Genomic DNA, 21,001 nt, shown 5'->3' with positions numbered 1-21,001 from the left:
GAAGAATTCATCGGAACTTCCTATGGAAGATGATACCGAATCTAGACACACTGACAATTCGTCGACAAATAAATGGGTAAAAGATCAACTTCCACGCAACCGTGCGCCACATTCGTCAGAACACTTGGAAACACCAAAGCGAGTTCCAGTGCCCGTACCACCAAAGATGTTTTGGACGAATTGGACGAATTGGTGGACGAAATGGTGATAGACGCCAGTGAAGTCACATGTCTAGTGCAACCAAAAAATGAACCAGGTGTATCGGTGTATCCCGATAAATCAAAGCAGCCTCAATGAGCACACGTCCACACACACGCCGAAAGTCCCACTATGGGTGAGAACAGTTCATCGCGAAAACCGTGTCCAATTTGTTCGAAGTTAGACCATCGCGTGAGAAACTGCGAGGAATTCAGGCGATTTAGTCTTGAAGCACGCTTGAAAACGGTGGAAGAAAATAGACTGTGTGAAACATGTCTCTCGAACCACGGTAGCTGGGCATGTAAATCGAGATTTTCGTGCAACGTGGCGAACTGCCATGAGCGGCATCACCCATTGCTGCACCGCGAGCGAGCGGCAGATATAATAAAAGCGGATTGTAAGACTCACAGAATCGTAACGGAATCTGTTCTATTCCGTGTTGTACCTATCACATTATCCAATGGATCAAGAAGAATCGACACCTTTGCCTTCCTCGATGAAGGTTCTTCACACACCCTCATCGATGCTAGTATAACGCGCCAACTCGGTACGATCGGAATTTCAGAACCGTTACAATTGGTGTGGACTTCGGACGTAAGTCGCAGAGAGTGCGCATCGGAGCGGGTTGATCTAACAATTTCAGGAAGAGGTGGACGCAAGAAATATAAACTCACCGCTGCCCGTACAGTTAACTCATTAAATCTTCCGACCCAAAATCTACGGCTGGATGAAATATCTAAGCAATTTGAACACCTTAAAGATGTTTCCGTCACCTCATATAAAAATGCGAAACCAAAGGTTCTTATTGGTTTACAAAACTTAGACCTAATGACGCCGATTGAGTGCCGTATAGGTCAGCCGGGCGAACCCATCGCAGTGAGAAGTGTTCTTGGATGGAAAATATACGGACCGTGTGGAGGACCCCTGGACGAAAACCAATTCTTGGGACATCACACGTGCAAAATAGAGGCTGATAAAGAGCTCAACAAAATGATCCGCCAACAGTTTGTCCTAGAAGACACTGGGATAGCACCCATTCAGCTACCGGAGTCAGCAGAAATCGTGAGAGCGAGGGATATTTTGAATAAAACAACTTTTCGTCAAAATGGCAGATTTTATACCGGACTATTATGGAAACACGACGATATACGTTTACCAGATAGTTTACCTATGGCGGTAAAGCGCCTTAGCGGTTTTGGGTCTAAACTATTCAGAGATCCGGACCTGCGACGTAACGTGCACCAGCAAATACGCGATTATATTGACAAAAACTATGTTCACAAAGCGACACAAGAGGAACTAAGTCAGGCCGATCCTAACCGTGTGTGGTATTTGCCGCTCAATGATGTAGCTCATCCTAAAAAACCGAACAAAAAACGGCTCGTATGGGACGCGGCCGCGAAAGTGAAAGGCGTATCATTGAACTCCCAACTGTTGAAAGGACCGGACTTGTTAGTATTGCTCCCTGGCGTAATCTGCAAATTCCGCGAAAGGCCCGTTGGCTTCGGCGGGGATATCGAAAAAATGTTTCATCAGATTCGAATATTGCCCGAGGACACACACTCACAACGATTCCTTTTCCGCTTCAATGAAAAGCTCCCGCCGGATGTTTATATGATGGACGTGGCCACGTTCGGCGCAACTTGTTCACCATGTTCAGCGCAATACGTCATGCATCGTAACGCGGATGAAAATGCACACGACTTTCCCGAAGCAGCCGCAGCAATCAAAGGAAAAACGTATATGGACGACTACTTCGACAGCACCGACACACCAGAAGAAGCACTGCAACGGGCTTTACAAGTAAAACTAGATCATTCACGAGGAGGGATGAATATGAGGAATTGGGTCTGTAACAACGTCGAAATCTTGCAGGGTTTGGGAGAAGTCTCAGAGCAGCGGTCGCTTTCCATCGATTATTGCATAGAAGATAACAGACAACGAGTTCTCGGAATTATCTGGGATCCCGAGAAAGACGCCTTCATATTCTCCACAAACTGGAAAACTGAGCTGGCTCCGTATGTATTGGATGGTCTGCGACCGACCAAACGCATAGCTTTACGTATCATCATGAGCCTTTTCGATCCGTTGGGTTTTCTCGTACCCTTTTTTTTACACGGCCGTATGTTGATGCAAGATCTCTGGCGGATTGCTTTGGATTGGGACGCTGAATTAGGCGACGTGGAGTACGACAAGTGGTGTAGATGGATAAATCTTCTCCCAGGAATTAGCGCTCTTGAGATTCCTCGGTATTATTTCCCGGATTTTCAACTTCACCCCTATTCCTCTTTGCAGTTGCATGTTTTTACCGATGCTAGCGAATTGGGAATTGGGTGTGCCGCGTATTTTCGAGCAGAGGACGGAAATAGCATAAAATGTGCGTTAGTCATGGCTGGCAGCAAAGTGGCTCCGATTAAATACCAATCCATTCCGCGGATGGAGCTCCAAGCGGCGCTCCTGGGGGCTAGGATGATGAAAACTGTATGTGAAAATCACACGCTTCCAATTAATGAGAAGTTCATCCACACGGATTCAGAAGTCGTCTTGGCATGGATCCTCTCTCATCACCGAAATTACAAGCAATTTGTTGCGTATCGCGTCGGAGAAATTCTGTCACTCACTGAACCTGAAGATTGGCGGCATGTTCCGTCGAAAGAAAACTTGGCAGATTGTCTACCAAATGGGGTAAGGACACCATACCTGACTCTGGCGGAAGATGGCTCACTGGCAAAAATTCCTTTCTTCATAGAGAAATGAAAGATTGGCCGATGCAAAAGAAAATAAAATAAACTAAAGAAGAGTTGAGGGCTCACCTTCTCTTGCATCACATCACAGTTCCGGAACGCTGGATAGAGATTGAGCGGTTTTCTAAGTGGAATGTGTTGCTACGAACCGTGATACTGGTATTTCGTTTTGCATTTAACTGTCGTCAAAAAGTCAATAATCTTCCAGTCAAGACAATTAAAGCAACCAAGAGTCTACAAACGTTCCTAAGAAAATCAATACCATCCAACGTCGTTCCTCTGAGCCAGCAGGAGTATCTGCTGGCCGAACGAAGCTTATGGCGAATGGCTCAAAATGACCATTACCCAGACGAAGTTAAAATCTTAACAAACAATCGAGATGAATTACCAGCAAATTGGATTACTCTTGAAAGGTCCAGTTCATTGTACACGCTCTCTCCATTTGCCGACGAGTTCGGAGTGTTGAGAATGGAAGGTCGGACTGCCAATGCAAGTTATGCAACGTTCGACGCTAGATTCCCGATCATACTTCCAAATACCCACCCGATTACCCTATTACTACTCAACGACTTCCATTGTCGTTGCGGCCATGCTAATCGCGAGACAGTGGTCAACGAGGTTCGCCAACGATTTCACATTTCCAATCTGCGCACCACTGTAGCTTAAGTGATGAGAAAATGTCAACGATGCAAAATTATGAATTGTCAGCCACAGAACCCTCGCATGGCTCCCCTTCCCGTAGAAAGGTTGACACCTTTTGTACGGCCATTCTGTTATGTCGGATTGGACTATTTAGGACCTGTGGAAGTTTCCGTCGGACGCCGCAAGGAAAAACGATATGTTGCTGTGTTTACGTGTTTGGTCACCCGTGCAGTGCATCTAGAAGTCGCTCACAGTCTATCCACTGATTCTTGCATAATGGCTGTAAGACGATTCATGCACCGACGAGGTCCACCAGTAGAAATATGTACGGATAATGGCACCAATTTTGTTGGTGCGAGTAACGTGCTGAGAAAACAGATCAGAGATATCAATAACGAGTGTGCGGACACGTTTACAGATGCGCGAACTAAATGGACGTTCAATCCGCCATCTGCCCCACACATGGGTGGTGTGTGGGAACGAATGGTAAGAAGCGTTAAGGAAGCGATGCGGGCATTCGACGACGGACGGAAACTAAATGATGAGATTTTAATCACGGTTCTGGCAGAGGCCGAAAACTTAATAAACTCACGACCATTAACCTACTTGCCCCAATCAGCGGAAGGTGAAGCGATAACGCCAAATCACTTCATTTTTGGGAGCTCGTCGGGCGCTCACGATCAGATGCGGCTTCCTATCGACTTGGCCGCCTCGCTAAGAAGCAGTTATCAACGTTCGCTGTTTTTGTCAGTAGCCCTATGGAATCGGTGGCTAAAAGAATATTTCCCGACGTTGAACAAGCGTTCTAAATGGTTTGCGGAGGCCAAACCAATTCAAGTCGGTGATTTGGTTTATATTGCCGAAGGAAGTCGACGAACGTGGCTGCGTTAAAGGAATCATCCCTGGACGTGACGGCAGAGTCCGCCAGGCGATCGTGCGAACTGCCGGTGGTAATGAACTAAGGCGACCGGTTGTCAAACTGGCCGTTATGGAGATATCTGACGGTGAATTCTGCGAGAGAACTCAAGCTTACCGACCGAATTCACGAGGGGGGGGATGTTCTGGTGACACTGTCCTACCTTTCAGAGATGAACGAGCTGGGCGCCCTGGACCGGAAGAGAAGTGAAAACGTCAGAACGAGAGAACTGAAGTTAGAACGGAGTAATTTGCAGCTCTTACATAGCGAGCAACTACTCATATATTTAAGTGCAGTTATTAATTTCTAGTTATACGTTTGATCTAACGGTTATGTTGACCGTTTTACGGAATACGGTAGTACGTATATGAATTTGAATTCTTTAATTAGCATCACGAATACTGATAAGCATCTATCACAAGTGAGGTTATGTGTGGCTTCCTTCAGTGCATTTTCACGTTTTACCTTTTCTTGTTGAAGGTCGGACGGCGTGCTTAAATAAATTGAATTGGCCATTAGGCTATTAAGACGCCTTCTCACGTAGGAGCCACTCTAGTTGAACAAATTATTTACTCAATAGAAGGTAGGGCTCGACATTAGTTAATTACACGTGAATTATTGAATTCTACTGTTGAATTATTGTCTCATCTTTAGGAGGCCGTCATCGATACAAGTTTACCGCGAATAGGGAGATTTATCGTTCGGATAGTTGAACAGGGGAAGACTCAATGTAAGTCGTTAGTTGAACTTCGCAACACTTGTTATTATAAACTGACTAATCTAATATAATCCATTTTAGCTTTGAGCTGTTACACAAGAACCGCTGCAAAGAATCTCCTACGTCCGAACTCTTCCCTAAACACCAGTATTCGATGAAAAATTTGAAATTATAATGATTGTTTATTGTCACTCTCAAAGTGACGTTCATAAATGAGTGCGTTCAATGCCATTATCCGTGTTGCTAGTTGCGATTTTTAACAACTCGACATGATATCGTTCATGATATCCCGGATATCATGCCAAAATGGTGATACGCGTTGACATCAAATTGTATGGGATATCATGTGATATCGCACATGATATCATCGGATATCAAGTACAACCGTATATCACTTGATATCAGCGCTAATACTATTAGATCATAAGTGAACACTTCGACATGATATGCATATCATCTCGGTATATCAAGTGATAGCAGAGCTAATGTGAACATGGTATAATACAGATTTTTTATACAAAGCAATTGAGCAATTTGACGTCTCTGTTACTCACACCGATGCAGAGTACGCAGATCTATTCATATACGAAATTAGAATGTGTGCGAGCCGAAGTCAAGGTTTGTTGTGGGTTCAATTTTACACTGAGGTAAAACATTTTTGACTCATAATCATACACTGCAAGAAATTCATATAGAATTTCGTAAGCTATGAACTAATGACCCAGTAAAAGAAGACAGTTCCATTACGTGATATAGAATTTCATGAACGATTTTATGTCTTTCTCAACTGTTATCTTGGCATTGCAGTGTTTTTTATTGCGTATATGTCTTCAATAATTGGCACGATGCGGCTCGACAAAATTCACTGGGTTATTCCGTCACACTCACACTAGCATTAACCTTGCAACTGCTGAGAATAGCCACACCAACACATTCCCACGTGGATTGGACTCACGACGTAAAATACACTGGTGGCGTTGTAAGACAGGTTTGGTTGTGTTGGTAATTTTCTCACGAAATTAAGTATGGCGCGCCGGGATTCAAGCATGTAAACATAAACAAACGACCATTTCAGATCGGGATTTCACTTCTAAGTTACTCAAGTTGTCGCGCAGCCTGGCGAATCTTTGGCACTAATTGAAAATTTGGACATTTTTTCTTCAAGGACTTGCAAGGTAACGTCGAAATACAGAAAATTTTAAACACATCCGATGCTGTTCATTTCGTTGGATGAAGGATTTGGCGGATCGCACTGTGGTATCTATTACAGTTATTATGAATAATGGAGTGATTGTGCTGTGGGTGGCATTTCAAATGCAGGTGATGAAAACGATTGAAACATCTCGGAACAAAACACCGCATTTCACTGTCAATATTTTCGCAACAGAACCAACACTAAATATTTTTAAAAAGCAACTCCCGAAACGTCATTTGTTTATGTTTTTTCTTCTTCACGTCTCTCTGTTATTCCAAAATAAAATGACAACCGCACTAACACATAGAAAAACGTGATCACCAGGTATTTTACATCGTGGATTGGACTATACAGATTTTCTATGAAAATATCTGGCATCTCTGATTAGTTTTAAATTTGACAGAAGAACTCTGTATGAAATGTTCAAAACGACGAATGTAACAATTAGAGATTCTCTTTGTTTACTTTATCTTTGGATTATTACGGTACTCTTAGCAATCCTTCACTCCAATTATTTACCGATAATAATAACTAAAGCTATCATCTTTGAATCTGCACTGAAAAAATGACCGAATGCAGGAATGTTTAGTAATAATCGAAAGAGAAAGTAAACAAAGAGAATCTCTCATGTTACATTAGTCGTTTTCAACATTTTATACAGAACTGTTCAAATAAATAAACTAAAACGGGTTGCTGGAGATACGTTTGTTCCAGTTTTAGTTCTATTATAGATCGCCGATATAAAACTTCCAGCTGCTGAACCGTTCTTAGTATTTTGCAGTTAGTATTTTAAAAAATGCACAACCAAGACATATTAATTGCAAAATATACCGAACATCGAAAAGTTCACGAGCGCTTTCTACTACTATTTGATAATTTACAGAGAACAGCTGCAGGTAAATACTTGACTTGTTTTTTAATTTCTATTACTAAAATTAGACTACAAAAATTGGTACTCTAGAAATGCAAGTTCTTGCATCAGATGTCACACGATATTACGATGATATTTCTATACAACTTAAGAAAATGTGCAATCAAGCATATTCGTCTCCGCCATCAAACAAACGTAAGAAAGCTCGATCATTCGATTCACCGTTCACCGGTACGCCGTACGAAGATTGTTCTTCAGGTCGTAATAAATCAGATCCCGAGATGTCCAGCTCTGTGCTGAATCAGAACATAAACCTACCAGATTCAGATGATTCATTTCTTGCCTTGTCGCAAAGCCCATCGAGAGTACCTTTGTCTCCGAAGCAGAAAGATAATGTTCAACACACTCCTCCAAAAAAGAACTGGTTCAAAACCGAGCTCTGTCAAGGTATTTTTTCAAAAGATGACAAAAAAGTGCTGCATTCTGATTCCAAAAGCAAGAAAAAGCACAACTTGTCCTTGATCCGATTTTCTTCTACAATCCAATCGTCTCCTGAGTCGTTAAGGCAAATTGAACATCTACCGAGGCGTCAGAAAATGGTCACAACAAAACCAGTGGCTATAGCTCAGCTAGAAAATTTGATTCCACCCGGTAAATGGACAGCGAAAAAGTCTACACCCGGAAGTGTTAGGAAGATGGGATCCAGTGTACGTAAAACGCCAATCAGCACCGAAAACGATACTTTGTTGAACAGAACAAGGTATGTTCATGTATTAAACATAAATTTTAGGTTAGTCGAATTCTTTTTCCTCTTTGTATTATAGATTTCGCCAAACAAGGTTGCGTTTTCCAGATAACTTGAGCAAATCGACTGATTCGGACGATTTCGTTATTCCAAGTCCTGCTCCGCTCGGCGCTTCCCGCTTTCTTAAGAGTGCGAAAAAAAAAGGAGAATCTTCCGTTGTTGAGAAGCAATCAAATGAATCACGAGAAGACGATTTCGATATTGATCAGACCTATTTCTCGGAAGTAGAAAAAGACCTGATTCGTCAAACGGAAAAAAGTTCTTCAACAGAATTTATTGTCAAAAAGGAACTTTCGCAGCTGAAAACGTCATCCACAAATAAAAAATTAATTATTTTAGCGAAAGAAACCCAAGCCCAGGAAGATTCGGACACGGACAGCATTCTGTTTGTTAAACCGCCAGCTGATGAAATAATTGTCATTGACGCAACACAACCAAACAAAAATGACTTATTCATGGATGCTATTCGGGAGCAAGGTATCAAAGAAATAAAAACCACAAATTCGCTCTTATCCAATGTTGACACTATGAAGGAAGTACCCGGAGCACCACCAGTTGGATCAACGCTTTCCGATCTACGGCGTTGTGCAGAATGCGCAAAATACTACCAGTTTTTGGTTGACTGCGATCTACCAGAAAACGTAATTCGCTCGAAAATGACCAGAAACTGCCGAGGATGCCGGGACGCGCAATTACATGAGACACCTGCCGGTTTCTGGAATCCGGAGTTCTCACTGTCACCTTGAATGATAACACGAAAAGAAAGGTGCCTTTTGATAACCGTGAGTGCCATTATACATATATTTTAGGAAAAGAAATTGTGTTAAACTGTTGCTTAAATGTTAATTTATTTCGAATTCGAACCCATCCTGCATTTTGACAGTCAAGGATTACTATCAACAGTAGCAAATGCATTGCGTTCGTTGTACTAATACGGATCACGACGACAACGTTGAAGGTGCGATTTTTGCACTCTCCAGCAGATTACAACGGCTCATAATAGGAGTAATTTTGAAAACATGTTTTTTTACTAAAGCAAAGTAAAGTCCCGGTAACTATTTCACCAGAAATTGTCCATCATGATTATCAGCACAAATTATTGTACATAATGACTGTGAAACACTCATAGTCACGTTCAATTTTTTTCGATTATAGAAGCTTTAACTTTAAGGTCTTTCGCCTCTTTGGACCAGAAAAATTTTCTGATCCTATGTGCGGGAGTTGGGAATCGAACCCAGACGGGCTTCGTGGAAGGCATCGACTTACCCATCACGCTATACCCGTCCACCGTCACGTTCAATTTTATAACCTTGGCAAAGATAACCTGCTGCTATTGGAATCTTCAATAAGTGCCATGAAGAAATCGATAAACAAACTCTTCTAGGAAAACCATCCTTTTCTAACATTCACGAAGTACTCAACGCTAAAACAAACAATTTGGTTTCTACTTCTATCAAGGGTGCAGCTAAATCTGTACACAAAAAATCTTTTTTTTAATTTTCAATACTATGATAATATGCAATCATACCAGTTATTAAAGAAAGAATAGGGACATGTAATTCATTGTACATACAAATGTAGATAAATGCAAATGAAGTATAGAAGAAAATTACATGCTCGGGTAGGAAAATGATCAACGGCGGTCAAACAAGGAGTTAAATATCGTCGTAATCCTCATCCATATCGGGAACAGTGGAAGTAGCACCGGAATAGAACTGCATTGGCGGTCCGCCAGAACTGGAAGAGATGGCAGTCGCCGACAAGGACGAGTTCGTTGATGAAGTTGGTGCAAAAGAGGAACCGACCAGCGCTGGAGAATGTTGGAAAATGTAAGGACTTTTTACACCACCGCAGCTTGAGCTCGATGCCGATGAAGATGCGCTGCTCAGTGCCGATAGAGGCGTCGACGGTGTACTGGCAGTTGGTGTTGAAGGCACTTGTTTCATGTTGATCGCGCTTCCCGCTATAAGCGTCACAGGTGACTGTGGTTGTAATTTGGAACTAAAGTTGGTAATATTACTGAGGTCAATCTTGATTGTTGGTTGTTGCTGACGAGTATGTGAAGATGGCTTTGTGGTGTGCAATTGCGGTGGTTCGCTTGATGACATTGTCATCGGAAGTTTCAGCTTCGAGTAGTCCAATTTAATAACCGGTGCATCATGCGTTTTGGTTGTGACAGAAGCATTGCTTCCAGAGGTACCAGGTGTAAGGGGTTCAATGTTGTATGTGATCTAAAAATTGAATCTTTTTTATTATGAGTTCGGTAATTTTGAATTCGCACTGTTCAAGAAAACTAGTTCTACCTTATAATTACTGCTATTGTTGGCCGACGAACCACTGTTTCCCTTCTGTATCTGCTGCGGGTTCGTGTTGTTGCTGGATGCAGCTAGCGTAGGCAGAATGTCAATTTTGAACGGAACTGAACTCGTTGTGATGGATGCTGCTGGAGCCGAGTGTAGTCTGGTTAATTTGGGAGGAGGTTCTCGACTATTGATTACAGTGGCACTACCGCTAGAATCGTCCAGCGGAATTTCTTTATAGAAATTTAAACTGTTTGTGTGATTCAACCCTCGTTTCAAACTGTGAGTTTGCGGTTGCGAAGACACTTGCGTTGAAGTTTGTAATGCACTAGCATAGTTAGTTCCGCTGGTTGAATATGACTCGGACCTCTGTAGCAAATTTCCACTGACATTAGCACCAATCGAACTTGCCTCGTTGGACGATGAAGCCGCGTTTGCGATGAAACCAGAACCACCACCTCCATTTGAAGATGAAGATGTTGATGTAGATGCCGGGGAAACAGCTGCCTCATTTCCATACCCAGCCTCCGATCCGGAATGTTGCTCCTCATTCACTCCGATATCCGGGATGTTTTTGACAAGATCACGCAGAAAATCGAAACGACTTTCTGAAATGATGCACTGCTTCATGTGCGATGGAGATAAAGTTTTCGCGTTACGAGCGTTAGTAATTCGGAGTGTTTTAGTTAACAGCGATTCTACGAACAGTTCCAGTGTTCGAGGTACTAGCTAGGGTTAAGGAAAATGTGAAGCGATTCACTGAAAGTTGTAAAATAAATATTTAATTCTTTTGTTTGGCAGCCTGAGCAGTAATTCATCTATTTTGAAAAGGATATAGATAATAACGGGAACAGCTTGAGCCACTTTACCGACTTCTTCGTCTGTTTGCATAATCTTCTTGATTCTTCCCTGAAAACAAAACAAACACGCTTTATCCAAACATGGACAGGGTCATCGCCAATGCAATCACAACCTGATCGGGAATTGAGCATCTGAACAAAACAACTTATCAAACCGAAATGTTATATGCTCTAGTCCAGTTGAGAATCTAAATGAAGTTTACTTACCGCCGGAAATCGGGCATTATACTTTTTCTTCTTCGATGGCATCTTTCTGAGCTAGAAGGCGTTTCCCAGCCAATACAATACACTGTTTGGCCTACCTTGGCTATCTACCTAGACTTTTGGTTAAGCTAAACAAATTGGAAATACTGCAATGTAAAAATTATTAAAATTCAGATGAAATTTGAGCTATTTTCCAAAAATCAAATAACAAAATCTTTACTTCTTCTTTGTAATGAGACTTTTTTATTTGCGAACGCAGATGGGTTGGTAGCCTTATGTCAAAATCAGAGATGCCAGGTGAAAATTTCAAATATCTTCAAGTAAGGTATAAAAAGTCAGTAAATTATAAAAAAGACTATTGCACTCAGGCAAATTGAGTAGTAAAAATTATAAGGCAGATCCTATGATGCTCAAAAAATCACCAATATCACCATTTCGTAAGATTAATATGAATAAGATACCTCTGCAATATACATCTTATCTATCACTATTATGGTTTTCATACGAACAACTTCTGAGTTCCACAGTATATGAGAAAAGTTATGTTTGTCATAGAAATTTCGCACAATGTTCATAAAAATTTCGTTTGAATTTCATAAGGCTTTTTATTGGAATTTCAATGTTCATGACTTCATAAGGCGGTCTTATGATTCGCATACGATATTCTTGTGGCTAAAAACCATTCGAAATTATTATGAAATACTAAATATTTTTCGCCTGAGTGCAGAGATTTTAAAAGTCTGTAAATTTTGACGACTGTACGTGACAAACATGATTTTCAAAAGTCTGCCAAGAAAAGATATCTGCAGATTATTTAAGAAATTTGCAGAATTTTCCAACAAATCTGCAGACCTGGCATCTTTGGTCAAAATATTGATGTTCATTGCCGGAATTAGGTTTTTTACCGTCACTGCTAACCTCAATCGGATGAACACATTTTGACAGTTCAGCAGTACTGTTTGTAAACAGAGATTTCTTTTGTTTGTTTATTGACAAATTGGATCAGACCATTTACGGTCCATATCGCCTAAATAAAGTTTCAAAACATTTGTTCACGATTGAATACGGTTCGTTTTTGATATTTATTAAATTAAAGTGTCTAGTTGCAAAGTGTGAAGATGATTGTTTTAGATGTGCTCTTCGATTTTTGTTTAAGCTTGTTTGTAAACAGTACCGCTGAACTGTCAAGGATGAATACTTGTTCATTTGTGTCGTCACGATAAAAAACCTAATTAGGTTTTGCACGAACATGACATAACCTCACAAAAATGAACAGAATGAACTTTTTTTGACAGTCGACGTGTACTTGTTTACAGTTTAAAAGTTCATCGTTCGAATGTAAAAATTGCAAGTCGCCTCACACTCAACAGATTCATACATATATCGCTCCTTGATGCTGGAAACACATACAGGGCAATCTTTTTAGTTATTTTCATTGTGGAATACGTTTTTAACAGGCACTTTTTCGTAGTTGTTTCAATTTTTAACTTGCAGTCGCAAAACAAAACAAGTACACGGCAACTGTCAAAGATGAACTTGATTCATCGGCAGTTCATTTGTGTCGTCATCGTGCAAAACCTAAATTAGGTTTTGCACGAACATGCCATAACCTCACAAAATGAACAGAATGAACTTATTTTGACAGTCGACGTGTACTTGTTTACAGTTTAAAAGTTCATCAGAAGTTAATCGTTCGAATGTAAAAATTGCAAGTCACCTCACACTCAACAGATTTATACATATATCGCTCCTTGATGCTGGAAACACATACAGGTCAATCTTTTTTTAGTTATTTTCACTGTGGAATTCTTTTTTAACAGGAACTTTTTCGTCATTTTTCAATTTTTACCTTGCAGTCACAAAACAAAACAAGTACACGGCAACTGTCAAAGATGAACTTGATTCATCGGCAATTCATTTGTGTCGTCATCGTGCAAAACCTAATTAGGTTTTGCACGAACATGACATAACCTCACAAAAATGAACAGAATGAACTTTTTTTGACAGTCGACGTGTACTTGTTTACAGTTTAAAAGTTCATCAGAAGTTCATCGTTCGAATGTAAAAATTGCAAGTCGCCTCACACTCAACAGATTCATACATATATCGCTCCTTGATGCTGGAATCACATACAGGGCAATTTTTTTAGTTATTTTCACTATGGAATACGTTTTAAACAGGCACTTTTTCGTCATTTTTTCATTTTTTAACTTGCAGTCGCAAAACAAAACAAGTACACGGCAACTGTCAAAGATGAACTTGATTCATCGGCAGTTCATTTGTGTCGTCATCGTGCAAAACCTAATTAGGTTTTGCACGATGACGACACAAATGAACTGCCGATGAATCAAGTTCATCTTTGACAGTTGCCGTGTACTTGTTTTGTTTTGCGACTGCAAGTTAAAAATTGAAACAACTACGAAAAAGTGCCTGTTAAAAACGTATTCCACAATGAAAATAACTAAAAAGATTGCCCTGTATGTGTTTCCAGCATCAAGGAGCGATGTATGTATGAATCTGTTGAGTGTGAGGCGACTTGCAATTTTTACATTCGAACGATGAACTTTTAAACTGTAAACAAGTACACGTCGACTGTCAAAAAAAGTTCATTCTGTTCATTTTTGTGAGGTTATTGCCCCGTTTACACTTCTGCTGGTTGCCAGCATGCTGGTGTCAGTGTACCACAGACTAACAGACATGACAGTATGAGTAAATTCTTATAAAAATATTTTTTCGTGATGCACTAGTGCCATCTATATTGTACTGCGCGAACTATTTACTATCTGTACACCCCTTGTGTTATGTAAAAGTTTTTTTACTAGTTGATTTCCCCTCGTTCGTCAACACCGATCAGCTGCTTGCAGGGATGCCTGATTTCATCAAAATATTTGAAAATGAATCGTCACAATAAATTATTGGATTACGTTGATAATATATTTAACTTTTTCACGATGTTGGAAGGTAACCATTTATTTGACTCAACGTTCTTCATCTAGACTATTTTTTATTGTGTTGGTAGTTTTCACCCGAAATTAAGAGGCGGCAGACCAGAAGCAAGTAAATATTGTAACAAAACGGGTTCAATTTTGTATTGCGTTGGAGGATGAGAAGTAGCACAATTATGTATATAGTTTTGGCAATATGTATTAAATCTGTATCCTGCATGAAATTCGCATGGACGTATACAAATCAATACATTACAAATAATTCTGTATGAATGGCAACTCTGTTGATAAATGAAAAAATAAACACAGTCTGGATGACAGACAGGATGTTTTTGATAGGGTAGCGTGGCGCCATCATGACACATGTGAGTACTGTCCCAAATAAAGGAATATTCGAAATGACCGTTAAAATGATTGAAGAATCTAATTTGAGTGTCCTGTCTGTTAGTCTGTGAGTGTACTGCCCTCTTAGGAAAAAACGTTCAACTGTGGTCCAATGATCCAAAGTATTAGACCAACGAAGGACCACCGTTGAACGTTTTTTTCCTAAGAGGGCAGTACACTGACACCAGCATGCTGGCAACCAGCAGAAGTGTAAACGGGGCATATGTCATGTTCGTGCAAAACCTAATAAGACCAAGTCCACCACTGGGTAGCTAAATGCGTGTCTATTATGATTACGCATTGCATTACACGGAACCGCAAAACAACCTAATTTTAAGTACATTCCACCTAGAGTGACTATAATCAGAGTGACGACAGCTGTTCGTTTGGAATGACAGCTCCCAGTTCCAAACGAGCAAACGACCTGTCAATTCAATGTAAAGCTAATGGAATGTTTTGAATTGTTGCCAAAATTACGGATGAGATGTCGTCACTCTGGTTATAGGCACTCTAATTCCACCCAATTTGGGGGTTCCGTTCAATAACCTATTTTTTGGTAAAGTGGCTCTGGGTAGCTTCCGTAAGGCACGTGGAAAAAAATACTTAAAGATTAGTTATATCTACTCAATGGTAAGTTATATTTACTCTACAGTTGAGTCGTATTGACTCAATTTCAAGTTGGTACGGTTTACTTAATTTTGGCTTATTGAACGAAACTCTCGCTGTTGGGTGGTTTTGCTCTTTGTATTTTGACAACAATGGAACGAGCGAACGGAAGAAAAGATTCAAAAGAACTCAAAATTAAGTAAAATGAACTCAAATAACATGTAGTTTTTATTTTCCGTGTACTATTCAACTGATACCCTCTCAGCAGGCCGTTCAATTTTGTTGATTTTTGAGCCCTTGTTGAACGATATATTGCACGAAATATTCGTTCAATTTGCTGGAACGGTTTGTTGTTGTTTTTTCTCTTGCAAAAATAGAATGAAAATTAAGTGTTACCTTTCCATAGAAAGAAAATTTGTTGTTATTCTACGTGAAGTAGAAGTATTGTGCAGGTATGTATTGTTAGTTTAAACAAATAAATGGAAGAAACTTCAGAAATTCAGCAGTAAAACTAGTCCAACGGGGCTCCAACTCCTCATGTTAAAAATGGCTCAACAATGGACCTCTGTCTGCCGGGTTTGTTGAACGAAAAAAATGGCATTCGGTCCAACGGTCTGTTTCAAAATCGGCAAACGAAGGTCCCGTGTTGGCCTCCCGTTGAACGATTGATTGGACTTTCATTGGACCAATGATCCAACATATTGGACCAATGAAGGACCACCGTTGAACGTTTTTTTCTAATTGGGTAACCAGGGTTACCAGGACATTTTTTTCAAAAATCTGTCTGACTCGAAAATTTATCTGGATTTGTCTGGGTCTACTATACACCAGAAAATTTTGACCGGGTTTCATATTCCGTGAGCAAAGTAGTAGAAAAAAAAGGTCTCACCACCTATCGTCTAGAGGCCAAAAGCGTAACGATCTGGTCAGAGCTGACAAAAACTGGTAAAATTTGTAAAATCTGGCAAAAGGTCTGGATAGTTAGAGCGACGACACGACCAGGCACTCCGAAGAAAAATCGAAATAAAAAGTGTCTGTGAGTGATTTCCGTCAGTTACCACAAATATAGCGGCCCCTTGATAATGATAAAATTATTCTTTTTAGGCAACACTGTTCTGGTTGCTATGCGTTATTTGTCAAAGAACCGCAATTATAGAAATAAACAAACAAACTGGAAAACTATCCCGTTCCATTGCCACGAAAATGCAAGAAAAAAGGATTAATTTCGGAATAAAGCGATCTATTCTCTTGTGTGCGGCCACATATTTCCAAATCTGTTGCAATAAAATGAACACAAGACGAAACTGAATTTATTATAATGTGTATTTGCTAATAATCAAGTAAAATTACTGTTTCTCAAAAAAAAAAGCGCGGAGCAGGATGTTTATTTTGTTTATTATGCATTCAATTGAGACCAAAACCATTATTTCGTAACACTAGAAGAACCCTTACAGAAGTTTAAATCAATGGGAAAAGAACGATAATGAAATTGCTGCGTTCTGTGATGTCGATTTGAAACACCAGTATTAAATTTAAGCTATTTTCAAAGATCCTTTATACATTGAGTCTGTAACAATAAAATGCATTTATCTATGTCATTTATCTGCTAAATCATGCTAAAAAGATTGATTGTTTTCCATGAAGATCTTTATTGGAGATGCGTTTCAAGTCTTCTCAAGAGAATTTTCCAAGAATTATTCAGATGTCATACTAAAACTATTCTAGGGTTAGCAAAAGTCATAAAACAAAAGTTTGTCTCAATGGTGTGAAAAAATACTAATGCTAATGATACGATCTTAGAAGAAATTCTTAGTCGCATAATTTGAAGATTTTATGAAAACTATGCAATGGTGTCAATTCATTTTTGAATTTTTCTAATGGTGTGAGATGCTGATGTAATTGATTGGTAACTGCTTTGGTATCAAATTTCCGGTGCATACAATTACTGGTGGTGCAAATAAAATAATATAACATATCCGTATCGCAAAAACAAAGCGCTTCACTTAACTTTAAGGGCCGATTCTTGTTTTTAGGCACAGTAGTAAAATGCGCGACTGGTATATATCGATTCGGAGTTAGTTTTGTTTATCTACATAAACATGTTTTTGAATAACAGTATCCAAGGTATCTGTTATTCGAAATCAATAATTTATCAAATCGAGTTGCCAGTTTTAACAAATTTTCAAGTAATTTCGTTCTGACATTTCGAGTTACTGAGGGGTAGTCAGATTTGCGATACAGTTTTAATAGACGAGTGGCAGGTCGTGTCGTCGGTTAGAGTGTTTGGCGAAGCGAGAAAAATCTGGCATTCGCCAGTTAAGTCTAGGAACCTGGCAACGCTGCTGATAACCGATCGAGTGGATATTTATTTCTCAACCGGTGTGAATTCTTCAGCCCCCTGATGGGCCCATGTCCATCATATTTTCCGCAAAGACGAAAACAACGAAGAAGTATAAAAACATAAATAAAAGTTTGTTGATGCTTAATATCTGTGATTTGTTAAAACAAAGTTGATTTTTATATGTTTGATTCTAAATGTGATATCATTATGAAACGTGCGGTGCTAAATTGTAATACTGACTTTCACAATCGAAGATGTGTTGTATTTTTCTGCATTTTGTTTACTTTGCTCTCACTGACTTGCTAGCTTTGGAAACCCCAAACACCCAAAAACAAACATAGTCGCCTGTATCTTAGTTAGCCGAGCGTTTTCATATTTTCACCTTCACTGAAAATGTCAAAGATTTCGATGTGGAAAATTCCTGGTGGATACGGTTGTATCGTTTGAGTTGTATTTCTGGCAGCGGTGAGACAGGCCGCTCCTGAGAGGTGTTTAATTTGCGTCTAACCAGCGATTGTGAAAATGCTTCAAAAGTGATGGAAAGAATGTACAGAATTTATGGAACTATCGTCAAACCGAGACCTATTATTGATGAGAAGCGAGATTAATTATTCGTTTTGTCGTGAATACGACTTACTTTACTATGGGGTGCCTTTTCAAAATTTACCCTCTGAGAGAGTGATAAGTTTTTGATCATGAATATCTCTTGTTGTATCTAACGAATCAACATAATTTTTGCTACATGCCATCGGAAATATGATTACAATTTTATGATAAAATATTCAGTTGTGAGACATAATCTCAAATATTTCAAAATTAAACTTTTCTGAAATGTTTGGTATAAACGAGTATCAAAGAGAATAATTCATGAGGCGCGTTTGCCTTTCTCGTATTTTTAAAGCTCATAGCTCAGTGATCTGTGAAAGGATTTATATAATCTAACTACCAATAGAATCGAAATTTTTCAACTTAAGCGTGTAAAGAACAAGCATTGAAGTTTTTCAATAGTACACTATTGAAAAACCTGTCTCATTTGACCCATGTCAACACCAGCCAATCAGAACGCGTTCTGAGGAAGAGAAAAAAATATCTGCTGCTGTACAACAAATCGTTCGAGAAAATGTTCCGAACAGTGTTTAATATCGTAGTGAGGTCCACAATTTGGTCCTTCTGAAGGCAGGAATGAATTCCGTCCAGGATCCGGATAGTTTCTTTCAATGAAATGCAAATCCGAAATGAAATAATCGACATTAAAATTCTGCATGCGGCTATTTTTATAGCCGTTAGGACCGCCCATTAGTGAAAAGCTACAAACGAAATCAGGTAAAAACAAGCCTCTCGACAAAAATTGGATCAGTTTGGATTCTATCGCCACTGCGAGCAGATGTATTTTGTGTCGTTTGCAAAGCTAGTTTCGCTTCCGACAAGAGCGATTACGTCGCAGCTGCCAGTCATTTGCATTGGTGAAAAAGCAACGATGGAGAGCATTACCCAAAATCAGCCGTTCTAATGGCTCTAAAAGCTTTCTAAAGAATTTGTTGTTTGCAAATCGAAAGGAAATGTTCTCAGTTTAGTGCAAATCTAGAACAGTTTGGTTAGATTTTTGCACTTTACGCTGTGTGAAATTCACAGTAAACGAGATCAAGTGAAGCCTTCTTTGTATTTGCGAAAAAAGTGGAAAAGGGGAATGCTTGCATAATTCATACAATTGATCAACTAATTGATATTCGGAAGTGTTAAGGAACATGTCAGTTGTTTTCGTATTCACGACATCCAGTTATGACTCTGACATTACCCACCCATAATTCTGGCAAATGATTTCCTAGGGAATAGTATACAGTCCTTGTTGACTGTTCATGTCCAACTCTAGGAGCATTTATGAATGATGATGGCGATTTGAATGTTCCACTTCCCTTATCTGCTCTTAAGAAGTAGGACTGAGGGCACGAAATTTGAATCATTTGAACTGTTCCACAACTACTTCAAATAGTTTGTTTATTTATTCTGAATCCTTGGTTACTAACCAAATTCAGAATAAATAAACAAACTATTTGAAGAAGTTGTGGAACAGTTCAAATGGTTACTATTTCGTACACTGAAAATAATTTTCTGGTAGATTCGATAACAAAGCTGTTTTTCAAATTACTATTCTGATGAATTGTAAGTTTTACAAGAATTTTCTTCGATTTCACAAATCAATGTTTGAAAATAATGAATTCTTTTTGATATGCATAGTAGATTTTAGTATAGCCAATATTTGAAATAAATTCAGTGTCTAATTGAAACAACTAGAATATTTCTGTTAATTCTACAATGTAACATTAGCCTTATTCTATATTTTACCACAATAGTGATTAAATTGAAATCATAATAATTACGATTTTCAAATAATAATTCTTGCTTCTTAAGTTTACCACAGGTATAGTATTTTTAAACATCGTGTTGCAGTAAAAATAACCATAAAACTGTTGCTTCATATGCAAATATAAAACAAGTTTTCATGATTCGCCATCTTTGCGTATGGTTTAAATTTGTTTTTTTTTCAATCGTGTTTATCGTGAAATAGATGGTAAAAAATTGAAATAATTGTTGACGATATCATCGCTGATAAAGGTTTAATCTTAGGTATGGATTTCTATTAAAAAAATATAAAAAAAACATAATCTAAAATTTAAACGATTTTACTCTAAAGATATAACTATAACTATGGCCATGGTATCACACTAGATTATTTGGAAATTTTAGAAAAAAAGACACTGAATGACATTTTTTCGGTGCTGAAATGGACAGAACATAAACACGTTGTGATGTATTAATAATGTATAGTTTCAATAATAAGTATAAAAACCTTCGGATAAATATTACAATTGCCTAAACACATACTGTTGCGTTTTAATATACATAATGCTTCCAACCGTAATCTATTACCAGTACAGTAAATTTTATTTGGATTGCAAAATAATAATTGCTGTTAAAATAACTATATCAATTTTAACTTCGATGTGGTATGTCTTACCATTATAAGTAATATTACTAGAACAGAAAAATTGTAAAACATACTATTTCAATTCGTTATCAAAAATACTAGATGTACCTTCAAATAAGCATAGTATATCGTACTATATTAACAGATATTCTGCTTGAATATACCAGAACACAGAAATGGGCAAATACGATAAATTGTATTCAAATTAATCAAGATGTCTGTTCTACAAGATTTATATGGTACATTGTTTTTAATTTCACCCTCGAAATGGTATATTCTACTATCA

General features: G+C 38.8%; 3 protein-coding genes across 5 annotated transcripts; 2 read left to right on the top strand and 1 right to left on the bottom strand.

Annotated features, from left to right (window-relative positions):
- The first annotated feature begins 330 nt into the window (after window positions 1-330).
- On the top strand, window positions 331-2,572 carry LOC131439056 (uncharacterized). Its single transcript, XM_058609585.1, has 2 exons — window positions 331-2,447; window positions 2,494-2,572. The coding sequence occupies exons 1-2, from the start codon at window positions 331-333 to the stop codon at window positions 2,570-2,572; spliced, it is 2,196 nt and encodes a 731-aa protein (XP_058465568.1).
- Window positions 2,573-6,836: 4,264 nt separating this feature from the next.
- Window positions 6,837-8,922, top strand: LOC131435998 (uncharacterized). Of its 2 annotated transcripts, XM_058604356.1 has the most exons (4): window positions 6,856-6,898; window positions 7,075-7,309; window positions 7,375-8,044; window positions 8,109-8,922. In XM_058604356.1, the coding sequence occupies exons 2-4, from the start codon at window positions 7,210-7,212 to the stop codon at window positions 8,833-8,835; spliced, it is 1,497 nt and encodes a 498-aa protein (XP_058460339.1). In that variant the 5' UTR covers window positions 6,856-6,898; window positions 7,075-7,209; the 3' UTR covers window positions 8,836-8,922. The 2 variants fall into 2 exon arrangements, with proteins under 2 accessions (XP_058460338.1, XP_058460339.1); XM_058604355.1 differs by having other exon boundaries at window positions 6,837-7,309.
- Window positions 8,923-9,620: 698 nt separating this feature from the next.
- On the bottom strand, window positions 9,621-11,725 carry LOC131435999 (dr1-associated corepressor homolog). 2 transcript variants are annotated; one of them, XM_058604357.1, is made up of 5 exons: window positions 11,674-11,725; window positions 11,457-11,599; window positions 11,226-11,298; window positions 10,393-11,111; window positions 9,621-10,320 (listed from the first exon to the last, which is right to left on the bottom strand). In XM_058604357.1, exons 2-5 carry the CDS (start codon window positions 11,496-11,498, stop codon window positions 9,745-9,747), a joined length of 1,410 nt encoding a protein of 469 aa, XP_058460340.1. In that variant the 5' UTR covers window positions 11,499-11,599; window positions 11,674-11,725; the 3' UTR covers window positions 9,621-9,744. The 2 variants fall into 2 exon arrangements, with proteins under 2 accessions (XP_058460340.1, XP_058460341.1); XM_058604358.1 differs by lacking the exon at window positions 11,674-11,725 and having other exon boundaries at window positions 11,226-11,381; window positions 11,457-11,667.
- Between the last annotated feature and the right edge of the window lie 9,276 nt (window positions 11,726-21,001).

Source organism: Malaya genurostris, chromosome 3, assembly GCF_030247185.1.
Source record: "Malaya genurostris strain Urasoe2022 chromosome 3, Malgen_1.1, whole genome shotgun sequence".
NCBI lineage: Eukaryota > Metazoa > Arthropoda > Insecta > Diptera > Culicidae > Malaya > Malaya genurostris.
The sequence above is the reverse complement of the archived record's forward strand: the minus strand, read 5'-3'. Positions and strand labels throughout refer to the sequence as shown.